Raw genomic sequence first — 13,566 nt, forward strand, 5'->3', positions numbered from 1 at the left:
ACAATCACCGGCTGACAAAATGTAATGACCGCCACAGCCCTACTCACAGGAGCTAACCATGTTATTGTAGCTTCTGTCCCACTAGTTCCAGGCCCTCCCAGGGTTGTGCGCTTCCCCCTCCCAGGCTCTTCATATTGAATTATTCTGTAGATCCATTAGAATGTTTCTAATTTGCCACCGTGAGCAGATTGATCAATAGCTTTTTTGGTTATTAAAATGTGCTCAAGAAGCTTAATGAACTCTGTTTTGAATAATAGGACTTAGAGATAAAGAATCAGCCCAGGCAGCTCCTCTGGCATGTTTCTGTTGCAGCACCAACCAGTCCTGAGTAGCTATCTGAGAAGTTTTTACCCCAAAGCAGAAACATCCATCTTATCCTGTTTTTCAACACCTCCCTCCCTCTGTTTTTCATCCTGCTGACTGTTTGCTCCTGTCTTCCGTGCCTCTCCACAGCCGGGAGGTGTGGAGGCTGACCCCCAGTGACCCGGCACTCACCAGCGTTTCTCTAGAGAGGGGCAGCAATCTGCAGGCTGCACAATGAAACGGGCCTCCTTGCCCTTGAGTTTATTCTGGACTGTCACCATGCTTTTTCTTTGGGGACGTGGAGTGGTGATGGTGGTGGTGGAGGGGTGATGTGTTTTATGCAGAGAATTTGGAAATGAATTCTGTAGAGGGAGACCGAGGGGCGTGGTGGTGGGGGGGAGGCGGTCAGCTGCAGGCAGATTCCTTTTTAAAGAGGAAGGGCCAATGCTGAAGGGTCGCTTTGCATCCTGGGAAACGGGGGAGGGGGGTTAAGTAAAATGGACACTTGGTTGATGGAGCACTTTTCATTAGCATTTTTTGCCATCTCAGCCTCCCTTGTCTCTCCCCCGACTCTGCTCTGTAGCCGAGGGCCTTTGGGTATCCCGGGGAGAGAGCAAAGCATGCTGGGTAATGGTGTGGGGTGCTGTGGCCCGATTGGGCAGTGGAGGAGAGGGGGGGCGGGTCTGTGCGGTGGCCTTATTCTCATGCTGCCATCTCTCCTTGGCTCTTTGAGGGCCTTTAGAGTTTGCTCTCCCGTTTTACTGCCGCTTCATAAACCCTAAATGGCAGCCACACAATGCCAGGCAGGAGAGGGGTCAGGGTTGAACTTGAACATCGGCTCCAACCGCTGGCCGAAAGGACTCCTCTGAGAACATATCAACTAGTCCCCCCTCCCACAACTCAAACAGGTCCCCTACGCACAGCCTATCTAGTACACACACGTTCTGTATGGTTGTTTATCATGATCAAGAGTGTTAGACTCAGTAGAGTTAGAATACTGCCTGGTATTCTGGTCCCCTATGGCTCTCACAATATAAGTTACTAGTTCCAATATCCACACTTCAACCAAGTTTAGCTACGAGAGCTCCTGTTTCTTTGAAAATGTCAAACTATGACTTGGAAACCCTAAATTCCCATCACCACCTACGGTTTAACTCCAGGGCATCCGTATCACTTCGGAATCTTACAGCTTTTTTTTTACTGCACCGTCCTGTGACTAATACCAACCATTAAATGTTATATGCCGACTTTAAAACTGAGCTTTTTGTGTGCCTTTAAAAAGTGGATTGCCATATAACTCAAAGGTTGACCTCTTCCCTCTGCTGTGTCTCTCTCTGTGTGGTAGGAGATAGAAGAGGCGCTACAGAAGCAGGACATAGACTTTCTGTCTGACCTCCTCATCTCACTGCTGCAAGGATGCTACCAGCGCACAGACATCACGTAAGTAGTGCCCCCAGCCTTCCCACATCCTTTATTCAATCTTTATTTATACGGGTGTTAAATATTAATACTTTTTCTAGAGAGAGCCTCAGAACTAGGCCTAACCTTTTAGCTCACCAGCACAGAACAGCATATCTATTTACCTTCCTTGTAACAGACCAATCTTGGCGACAACATCCAGGGGCCAAATGGGCCTGAAACACAGGAAGTTTGAGTCACAAACCCTGTTAGTAGTGAGCACATCAGGGTGTGCACAGCTTGTGTTGAAATCAGCCGTTGCAACTGAGTGAGGCTTCTCACAAAGGAAACTGGGGTTAGGTGGATTTTTCCCTGGGGGGGACAGTTCCTTGATGAGTAAGTGTGAGAGAGAGGGAGTGGGAAGAGCACAGGAAAGTGAAATGAATGTTCCAGCCCTGAAGGGGCCCCCACCTACCACCACTACCTCCCCCTCTCCTGCTCTTGCTCCATCAGCACCACTGGGGTAGGCACCAATCAGCCTGTGACTCGGTAGGTAGGGAGGGATGAGGGAGGTTAGGGCTGATCCAGTTTCCACACTCAGGCAGGCGGTAACAGGACAACCTGCCTTATTGGACTGGACAGCCGCTGGCATCCCGGGGGTGGATGCTCGGCTCTGGCCTTTCAAAGAGCTGCCCTTTTCATCCGCACGCGTTAAACGCTCCGGCGGAGCTGGGGAGGGGGGCGGGGGTGTGTTAGCAGAGCAGGAGAAAGGGAGAGATGTGGTAGTGGGGGGCCTCCAGCTGTGTGAAAGTGCAAACTGCTCTTTCAAGATGGGCAATTTTTTCTCCAGTTTTCCTCCTCTCTTTTCTGCTGTTGCATCGGCACTCACCCCTGCCCTGAGCACTTGTTTCTGTGCGTCTGAGCAGGAACTGAAGGGTTCCAGATTAATCAGACAGATCTGACCCGGAACCAACATTTATTTACCAGCATCCAAAAGAACAATGAAACAAACCCACTCGAGTGCAAAGAAATTGCTCTCTTTTTCCCTTCCTTTTCTCTACAGAACCACTACGGTATGGCAGCTTGAATTATTTCATGACGGTCTCTGTCACAATAGACAGCCTGTTGAAATTGAGACATTATATGCGCTTGCTTTACAAAGCACACTTTAAGGACAAGCATTTGCAAGTGAATGAATAGTGGTGCGCCATATTGTCGTATCCCAAGGACTCTTTAAAGGTCTATGTATTATGGCGATTGTTGTTATTTTTGTCGAACTATCGCCCAATCAGCATTTAATTTTAATTTTGTTGATTGGTATCAATACAAACACATGTTCCTTTTGACCTTTGACACGGTAGGCATTTGAGAATGAATTACTTCTAGTTTAAGCAATTAATGAGTATGTGACATGAATGGGTTAGAAACAATGAACTAGGCCTAAATTCTCAAATTTTGTATGGGAACCCTTGACTAGTCTGCTCCAACCAAATTCACTGCAGTAGAGCTCTCTATGATTTTATGTTACCCACCCCTCCTCACTACTGTATTGTCATACTAGCATATGGGACTAATCACTCCCCGCCCCCCTTAGTCCCCAGGCGTTCAGCGGTTATCTGGACGACATCATCAACTACCGCTGGGAGCTGGAGGAGGGGAAGCCCAACCCCCTGCGCCAGGGGCCCTTTGAGGAGCTGACCCCGCGCACACAGGTGGAGCTGCTGCACAGGCTGTGTGACTACCGCCTGGACGCCGCAGACGTCTTCGACCTGCTCAAGGTACTACATATACACTACACACACACACACACACACACAGGGAAAGAGTACACCTTGTACCGCAAGCCTGCACCTGTTTTAAACTCCTGTTATTATGACTGTTTCAGAGTTAGCATGGGTAAACAGTCAAACTGGGAAAACACTCTTCTTTTGGAAACCTGTAGTTATGGGGATTTTATTGTGACGCTGTTGATGGTGACGGACTTAAGAAGTGCTATCTAACCTGATGTAGTGAATTAAGTGATACTGTATATGCATTATTAATCCATGCAATGTTTGATCCCAGGGCCTGGATGCGGACAGCTTGCGCGTGGAGCCGCTGGGGCAAGATGGGAGCGGTGCCCTCTACTGGTACTTCTATGGTACCCGCATGTACAAAGAGGAGCCGGTCAAAAGGAAAGCAGAGCAGCTCGGGTAAGTGGGTTGCATCATAGGGCAAAGGCTGTAGACGTTGGATGGTTTTGCTTGCCTGTAATTCACCAATACAAACAGAGGTCACAGTATGTGAACGCTATGCTGGTATATAACCAGTAATTCTTTTATGGATTATCTGATAATTTACATTGTGTGTGTGTGTATATATATGGTTGTGTATACATTACGTATTGTGTGTTGTTACTTTGTGTATATATATGCTCTATGGTTTCTGTAAGGCAATGAGATATGTAATATGTAAACAGTAGCACTTCCTACTGCTAATTCTGTTTTCTAACGAAGGACAAAGTGAGCACCAACATAGTAATTACTCCATAACTATGTACTTACTAGCTTGTTAGAGGTTAATCATAAGGGTCACTCCAGTAATAGCTACCCTGGTAAAAGGCCTGTGTAATTTAAAGTGTGGGCGGATATTTGTTTTTCACTGTGTTGTCCGTACAGTGAAGCCCCTGAGATCAAACCAGCAGAGAAGAGGAAAAGGGGAAGACCACCAAAGAAGATGAAAGTGGAGGAGACCCAGCTAAGGTAAGACCAGCAGCAGGCTCTGTCAAATCAAATTAAATTGTATTTGTCACATGCGCCGAATACAATGCAGTTTTAAGAAAAATAAGTGTTAAGTACAAAATAGATAACTAAAAAAAGTACAAATAACAAATCATTAAAGAGCAGCAGTAAAATAACAGTAGCGAGGCTATATACAGGAGGTACCGGTACAGAGTCAATGTGCGGGGGAACAGGTTATTCGAGGTAATTGAGGTAATATGTACATGTAGGTATAGTTAAAGTGACTATGCATAGATAATAAACAGTGAGTAGCAGCAGCGTAAAAGAGGGGGAACAATGCAAATAGTCCGGGTAGCCATTTGATTAGCTGTTCAGGAGTCTTATGGCTTGGGGGTAGAAGCTGTTAAGAAGCCTTTTGGACCGAGACTTGGCGCTCCGGCACCGCTTGCCGTGCGGTAGCAGAGTGAACAGTCTGAGTAGGGTGGCTGGAGTCTTTGACAATTTTTAAGGCCTTCGTCTGACACCGCCTGGTATAGAGGTCCTGGATGGCAGGAAGCTTGGCCCCAGTGATGTACTGGGCTGTACTCACTACCATCTGTAGTGCCTTGCAGTCGGAGGCCAAGCAGTTGCCAAAACAGGCGGTGATGCAACCAGTCAGGATGCTCTCAATGGTGTAGCTGTAGAACTTTTTGAGGATCTGAGGGACGCATGCCAAATCTTTTCAGTCTTCTGAGGGGGAATAGGCTTTGTCGTTCCCTCTTCACGACTGTCTTGGTGTGTTTGGACCATGATAGTTTGTTGGTGATGTGGACACCAAGGAACTTGAAGCTGTCAACCTGCTCCACTACAGCTCTGTCGATGAGAATGGGGGCGTGCTCAGTCCTCTTTTTCCTGTAGTCCACAATCATCTCCTTTGTCTTGATCACGTCGAGGGAGAGGTTGTTATCCTGGCAACACACGGCCAGGTCTCTGACCTCTTCCCTGTAGGCTGTCCCATCCTTGTCAGTGATCAGGCCTACCACTGTTGTGTCGTCGGCAAATTTAATGATGGTGTTGGAGTCGTGCCTGGCCGTGCAGTCATGGGGGAACAGGGAGTACAGGAGGGGACTGAGCACGCATCCCTGAGGGGCCCCCGTGTTGAGTATCAGCATGGCAGATGTGTTGTTACCTACCCTTACCACCTGGGGGTGGCCCGTCATGAAGTCCAGGATCCAGTTTCAGAGGGAGGTGTTTAGTCCCAGGGTCCTTAGCTTAATGATGAGCTTTGAGGTCACTATGGTGTTGAACGCTGAGCTGTAGTCAATGAATAGCATTCTCACGTAGGTGTTCCTTTTGCCCAGGTGGGAAAGGGCAGTGTGGAGTGCAGTACAGATTGCATCATCTGTGGATCTGTTGGGGCGGTATGCAAATTGGAGTGGGTCTAGGATTTCTGGGATAATGGTGTTGATGTGAGCCATGACCAGCCTTTCAAAGCACTTCATGGCTACAGACGTGAGTGCTACGGGTCGGTAGTCATTTAGGCAGGTTACCTTAGTGTTCTTGGGCACAGGGACTATGGTGGTCTGCTTGAAACATGTTGGTATTACAGACTCAGTCAGGCACAGGTTGAAAGTGTCAGTGAAGACACTTGCCAGTTGGTCAGCGCATGCTCGGAGTACACGTACTGGTAATCCGTCTGGCCTTACTCACATCGGCTATGGAGAGCGTTATCACACAGTCGTCCGGAACAGCTGATGCTCTCATGCATGCTTCAGTGTTGCTTGCCTCGAAGCGAGCATAGAAGTAATTTAGCTCGTCTGGTAGGCTTGTGTCACTGGGCAGCCCGCTGCTGTGCTTCCCTTTGTTGTCTGTAATAGTTTGCAAACCCTGCCACATCCGACAAGCGTCGGAGCCGGTGTAGTATGATTCAGTCTTAATCCTGTATTGACGCTTTGCCTGTTTGATGGTTTGTCGGAACGCATAGTGAGAATTCTTATAAGCGTCCGGGTTAGAGTCCCGCTCCTTAAAAGCGGCAGCTCTACCCTTTAGCTCAGTGCGGATATTGCCTGTAATCCATGGCTTCTGGTTGGGGTATGTACGTATGGTCACTGTGGGGACGACGTCATCGATGCACTTATTGATGAAGCCAGTGACTGATGTGGTGTACTCCTCAATGCCATCAGAAGAATCCCGGAACATATTCCAGTCTGTGCTAGCAAAACAGTCCTGTAGCTTAGCGTCTGCGTCATCTGACCACTTCTTTATTGACCTAATCACTGGTGCTTCCTGCTTTAGTTTTTGCTTGTAAGCAGGAATCAGGAGGATAGTTATGGTCAGATTTGCTAAATGGAGGGCGAGGGAGAGCTTTGTTTGCGTCTCTGTGTGTGGAGTAAAGGTGGTCTCGAGTTTTTTTTCCCTCTGGTTGCACATTTAACATGCTTGTAGAAATTAGGTAAAACTGATTTAATTTTCTCTGCATTGAAGTCCCCGGCCACTAGGAGCGCCGCCTCTGGATGAGCGTTTTCCTGTTTGCTTATGGGATTATACAGCTCATTGAGTGCGGTCTTAGTGCCAGCATCGGTTTGTGGTGGTAAATAGACAGCTACAAAAAATATAGATGAAAACTCTCTTGGTAAATAGTGTGGTCTACAGCTCATCATGAGATACTCTACCTCGAAACTTCCTTAATATTAGGTTTAGTGCACCAGCTGTTGTTTACAAATATACACAGACCGCCATCCCTTGTCTTACCGGCGGCAGCTATTCTATCTTGCCGATGCTGCGTATATCCCGCCAGCTGTATGTTATCCATGTCGTTGTTCAGCCACGACTCTGTGAAACATAAGATATTACAGTTGTTAATTTCCTGTCGGTAGGATATCCGTGATCGTAGTTCATCTATTTTGTTATCCAATGATTGTACGTTGGCTAATATGACTGATGGTAGAGGCAGATTACCCACTCGCCGTCGGATCCTTACAAGGCACCCCGACATCCCCGTCTCTTTCTGATGCGAATGATGGGGATTTGGGCCTTGTCGGGTGTCTGAAGAAAATCCTTGGCGTCCGACTTGTTAAATAAAACTTCTTCATCTATTTCGGGGTGAGTAATCGCTGTCCTGATATCCAGAAGCTCTTTTCGGTCATAAGAGACGGTGGCAGAACCATTATGTACAAAATAAGTACAAATAACGTGAAAGAACACACAGTAGCACAATTGGTTAGGAGCCCTTAGTGGTCTCGTATTCTCTCCGTTCTCAAACAAAACGTCTCCAGAGAAATACATGTATTCACCAGCTTTATTCCCCAGACCTTGTTCATGCAATGCTTTGGAGTGGATGGTAAATACTGAATGGACCGTCCTGTTGGGTTTCAGTGAGGTGGAGAACGAAGTGAAGGAGAATGGACTGGAAGCTCTGCACTCAGGCACAGGTGAGCAAAAAGGCAAAGCTATCAGAAACATGATCTATTTAGATTGACTCCAACTTCTGATATTGATGCTGACGATTGAGACTCGTGTTCAGAAAAATCTAATCGAATCAAAGTTTATTGGTCGTGTACACAGATTTGCATATGTTATCGCAGGTGCAGAGAAATGCTTATTTTCTAGCTCCAACAGTGCAGTCATATCTAGTAATACAATGACAATACACACGATAGACATATAATTCCCCCCCCCCCTTCCTTAGAACGAGCAATATCAGAACGAGCAATGTCAGAGTCTGGAGTATATTGACCATGATGTTGTGTCTGTCTGTCCGTCCAGACCGGGAGCGCGGTGCCTGGTCCCTGGTGTGTGACACGGAGGAGCAGTGGGCCAGTCTGGCCGAGAGCATCAAAGACAAAATGTCCCCCCAGGACCGCCACCTATATCGCATCATCAGCCAGAACTTCCTCCCTGAGATCAGCAGCATGATCGAGCACAAGGTCAGACAGCTCTTTTCTTCGTCTCCTCCCTCCCCCTCCCCTCTCAACCCATCACTCTTCATTCAGACACTGACTTAGTCAGCTGATGTGCTCTGTAACGGCATAGCGTCTCAAATGGCTGCCTCCAGGAGACGTTGGGAAATGGAGTCTGGAAGGGGGGCTGTGTGGTGCGGCTGCAGGTGTGTGGAGGCAGACTGGTCTCTGCTTTCCCAGAACACCAGCTTCTAAACCCGGCAGAGCCCCGGGCCCAAAGCCTGTCTGTCTTATCTGTGGCCATGTGTGCTGCTGCTGCTGGAGTGACAGAGTCGGGGCTGGGAGTGCTCATTTGTCGCATGTTTTTTCTTCTGCGGAATGAGTCGCCTCAGATTGTTGACACCGTGTTTTAACTGTTCAAACTCTGCCCTTTTAAGACATTGCATACTAATTTATCTTTGAGTATACATGGCTAGACAGTAGAGAACGGCCTATATGGATTTTCTTAGGGCCAATACCGTTTCTTGGTAGTCAAGAAAGTTGATGGATGATATTTTAGGTCGATATCATTAAATAAAACAATTTTGATGACAAAATTACATAACATAATAGTAATTGTATTTGAATGATAAATCTCTTAATAAACTGGGTCAATTTAAGATGGCATAGGCCTACTCACAATATAGGTGAATGCATATTCAATAGGAGTGTGTGCATGCATTGAGTTATCAAGCTTGTTTTGGCTGATCAGTGGAGTCTGTGGTGCTACAGATGACCATCTGTTTGCCTTCCATTTGGGACTTAGTTGAAGTCGGCAGTTTACATACACTTAGGTTGGAGTCATCAAAACTCGTTTTTCAACCACTCCACAAATTTCTTGTTAACAAACTATAGCTTTGGCAAGTCGGTTAGGACATCTACTTTGTGCATGACATAAGTAATGTTTCCAACAATTGTTTACAGACAGATTATTTCAATTATAATTCACTGTATCACAATTCCAGTGGGTCAGAAGTTTACATACACTAAGTTGACTGTGCCTTTAAACAGCTTGGAAAATTCAAAAAAATTATGTCATGGCTTTAGAAGCTTCTGATAGGCTAATTGACATCATTTGAGTACCTGTGGATGTATTTCAATGCCTACCTTCAAACTCAGTGCCTCTTTGCTTGACATCATGGGAAAATCAAAGGAAATCAGCCAAGACCTCAGAAAATAAATTGTAGACCTCCACAAGTCTGGTTCATCCTTAGGAGCAATTTCCAAACGCCTGAAGGTACCACGTTCATCTGTACAAACAATAGTACGCAAGTATAAACACCATGGGACCATGCAGCCGTCATACCGCTCAGGAAGGAGACGCGTTCTGTCTCCTAGAGATGCATGTACTTTGGTGCGAAAAGTGCAAATCAATCCTAGAACAACAGCAAAGGACCTTGTGAAGATGCTGGAGGAAACAAGTACAAAAGTATCTATATCCACAGTAAAACAAGTCCTATATCGACATAACCTGAAAGGCCGCTCAGCAAGAAAGAAGCCACTGCTCCAAAACCGCCATAAAAAAGCCAGACACTACGGTTTGCAACTGCACGGGTCCTTTGCTGCAGGAGGGACTGGTGCACTTCACAAAATAGATGGCATCATGAGGAAGGAAAATTATGTGGATATATTGAAGCAACATCAGTCAGGAAGTTAAAGCTTGGTCGCAAATGTGTCTTCCAAATGGACAATGACCCCAAGCATACTTCCAAAGTTGTGGCAAAATGGCTTAAGGACAACAAAGTCAAGGTATTGGAGTGGCCATCACAAAGCCCTGACCTCAATCCTATAGAAGATTTGTGGGCAGAACTGAAAAAGCGTGTGCGAGCAAGGAGGCCTACAAACCTGACTCAGTTACACCAGCTCTGTCAGGAGGAATGGGCCAAAATTCACCCAACTTATTGTGGGAAGCTTGTGGAAGGCTACCGGAAACGTTTGACCCAAGTTAAACAATTTAAAGGCAATGCTACCAAATACTAATTGAGTGTATGTAAACTTCTGACCCACTGGGAATGTAATGAAAGAAATAAAAGCTGAAATAAATCATTCTATTGGCCCTCATGTAGCTCAATTGGTAGAGCATGGCACTTGCAACGCAAGGGTTGTGGGTTCGCTTCCCACGGGGGGCCAGTATGAAAGATGTATGCACTCACTAATTGTAAGTCGCTCTGGATAAGAGTGTCTGCTAAATGACTAAAATGTCAATTGGATCACAATTATTTTTTTTCTCTACTATTATTCTGACATTTCACATTCTTAAAATAAAGTGTTGATCCTAACTGACCTAAAACAGGGAATATTTACTAGGATTAAATGTCAGGAATTGTGAAAAACTGAGTTTAAATGTATTTGGCTAAGGTGTATGTAAACTTCCGACTTCAGCTGTATATTAGCTTACTGATCAACAACATTTGCATAGGTTCATCACTCCAGCATGTCATGCATGTATGGAAGGACATCATATAGGCACTGCTGTTAGTTTGAGAATATAAAAGAACATCTATTCCATGCAAATGGGTCCAACGTAATGATTTGTGATCACGGATGCTTATGAAACTAGGATTTTAAGTCATTTTTCAGGATCAGGTTTTCAGCTGTCAGGACACATCTCTAAACAACTCAATTGGCTAGTTCATCTATCTGTCAAGAAATGGGCGGGTTGTAACTTGATCCTGCTGCTACAATTGGATAGAGCGAGGTTGTAACGCTGCTCTCTTTCACATCTCCTCACATCTCTCTCCATCGCTCAAATCATTTGCTGCTGTTTACTGCTACTATGAGAATTAGCTCAATGGTGATTACAGTTTCTACAAAGGCATAAATGTGCATAATATCTAACAAGGAGAACAAGGGTAGAAAAAAATATGAAACGACAATGCACGTTCTGACTCAAATCTACCCATAGTTTGAGAAGTGAAAACACGCACGCTGATCTACAGCTTTCTTGGTCCATAAACATGCAGTAAGATTCTTAGGTAGCTAAACATATATTGCTAACCTTTATTTTGAAACAATTCATTCTTTCCTTATTACGACAATCATCTAATCCAACTATCAACTGTCAATTTACGAATATGATTGCAGCTGGTCAGATCAGCAGATGGCTCGTTGCCGAAAATGGTGCAAGTTCAAAATGATAACCAGCTAACGTTAGCTAGCTACATTGGCTATTAGCTCCTATCTGATATCTTAGCACCATGTTTATCTAGCCAGCTAACTAGCATAGTAGCTAATATATCTAGCTAGCGAGCTAAAACCACAGATGAAAGGGTTAGTTATCGTAATCTTTGCTAACAGGTCATATAGCTATCTGCTTAGCTAGCTAGCTTGCTTATTACGGGCATGTCCGGGCATGTCGACACAAGCTTTGTTATTGGTAAATTAACTAAACTAATATTTGCAACAGAAGTAAAATGTTGGTCACTGTGCCAATAAACCCATTTGTCAGTACTGCACCTTTCTGTTGGAGAATGAGCTAGCTTGCTGCTGCTGATTTTCCGACCTAGACATTCCACAGCATTGTGCTCGTGGCTCAGGCGGTGAGTGGTGGCTGGTATAGCAGCAGTTTTACTATGTAGAGGGACTATCATCAAAGCCGCTAGAGAAGGGCCGATAGACTAGAAAAGGCCAATATCGGCCTGATATATCTGCTCGGGTGATTATCGGTAATTCTCTACTAGACAGCCTACGCAGCTATGTTGTTGGTAGCTGCAATCCCTAGCCCACCATTTTTCTAGTGTCCTCTTGTCTGATAACACATTCTGGCCCTGTTGAGATGTAGGTAGGTAGATAGATAGATAGATAGATAGATAGATAGATAGATAGATAGATATACAGCTGTGGAAAAAATTAAGAGACCACTGCACATTTTTCTTAAATCAGTATCTCTACATGTATGACAGCCATTCCATTCCAGTGTCTGTTGAATTCCAACACAGGCACACCTCATTCTACTGAATTAGGTACTGATTAGGTGATCACATTAACCAAATCTTATTTAACGAGGAAAAGTATAAAAACCACTGCTGTGGTCATCACTATCCTCTTGTAATAGGACCAGCTGGATGGCAAAAACAGTGCTAATAGTACCTCAAAAGTAATATTAATCAAAAAATAACTATTGACCATGCCAAAAGAGTTGAAAATGAAAGTTTTGAGTGAGGAAAAGAAGGGTTCAATTCTGGCTTTACTAGCAGAGGGATACAGTGAGCGTCAGGCTGCTTCCATCCTTAAAATTTCAAAGACGGCGGTTCATAAGAACAAGGTCAAGCAGCATATATTGGAGACAACAAAGCTACAGACCGGCAGAGGGTGAAAACGACTCTCTACTGACCGGGATGACCGCCAACTCATTCAAATGTCACTCAAAAAGAATGGCAAGCGGCAGCTGGGGTGAAGTGCACGGCGAGGACGGTTCAAAACAGGCTCCTAGGGGCAGGGCTGAAGTCGTGCAAAGCTAGTAAAAAGCCCTTCATCAATGAGAAGCAAAGAAGAGCCAGGCTGAGGTTTGCAAAAGACCATAAGGATTGGACCGTAGAGGACTGGAGTAAGGTCATCTTCTCTGATGAGTCCAATTTTCAGCTTTGCCCAACACCTGGTCGTCTAATGGTTAGACAGAGACCTGGAGAGGCCTACAAGCCACAGTGTCTCGCACCCACTGTGAAATTTGGTGGAGGATCGGTGATGATCTGGGGGTGCTTCATTAAGGCTGGAATCGGGCAGATTTGTCTTTGTGAAGGACGCATGAATCAAGCCACGTACAAGGTTGTCCTGGAAGAAAGCTTGCTTCCTTTTGCTCTGACATTGTTCCCCAACTCTGAGGATTGTTTTTTCCAGCAGGACAATGCGCCATGCCACAGAGCCAGGTCAATCAAGGTGTGGATGGAGGACCACCAGATCAAGACCCTGTCATTGCCAGCCCAATCTCCAGACCTGAACCCCATTGAAAACTTCTGGAATGTGATCAAGATATAGGCCCATTATCAGCAACTATCAGTCCTGTGTTCCAATGACACCTTGTGTTTGCTAATCCAAGTTTATCATTTTAAAAGGCTAATTGATCATTAGAAAACTATTTTGCAATTATGTTAGCACATCTGAAAACTGTTGTGCTGATTAAAGAAGCAATAAAACTGGCCTTCTTGAGACTAGTTGAGTATCTGGAGCATCAGCAATTGTGGGTTCGATTACAGGCTCAAAATGGCCAGAAACAAAGAACCTTCTTCTGA

The 13,566-nt window shown here is 45.3% G+C and overlaps 1 protein-coding gene across 1 annotated transcript in view; it reads left to right on the top strand.

Annotated features, from left to right (window-relative positions):
* LOC121576952 (cat eye syndrome critical region protein 2) overlaps window positions 1-13,566 on the top strand; it is a 99,289-nt gene that overhangs the window by 50,951 nt on the left and 34,772 nt on the right. The window contains exons 2-7 of the mRNA XM_041890571.2: window positions 1,649-1,743; window positions 3,296-3,479; window positions 3,766-3,893; window positions 4,359-4,442; window positions 7,776-7,831; window positions 8,166-8,326. Of these exons, the coding sequence (XP_041746505.2) occupies window positions 1,649-1,743; window positions 3,296-3,479; window positions 3,766-3,893; window positions 4,359-4,442; window positions 7,776-7,831; window positions 8,166-8,326 (708 nt within the window). The remainder of the gene's footprint in view (window positions 1-1,648; window positions 1,744-3,295; window positions 3,480-3,765; window positions 3,894-4,358; window positions 4,443-7,775; window positions 7,832-8,165; window positions 8,327-13,566) is intronic.

This window comes from Coregonus clupeaformis, chromosome 11 (assembly GCF_020615455.1).
Source record: "Coregonus clupeaformis isolate EN_2021a chromosome 11, ASM2061545v1, whole genome shotgun sequence".
NCBI classification, from domain to species: Eukaryota; Metazoa; Chordata; class Actinopteri; order Salmoniformes; family Salmonidae; genus Coregonus; species Coregonus clupeaformis.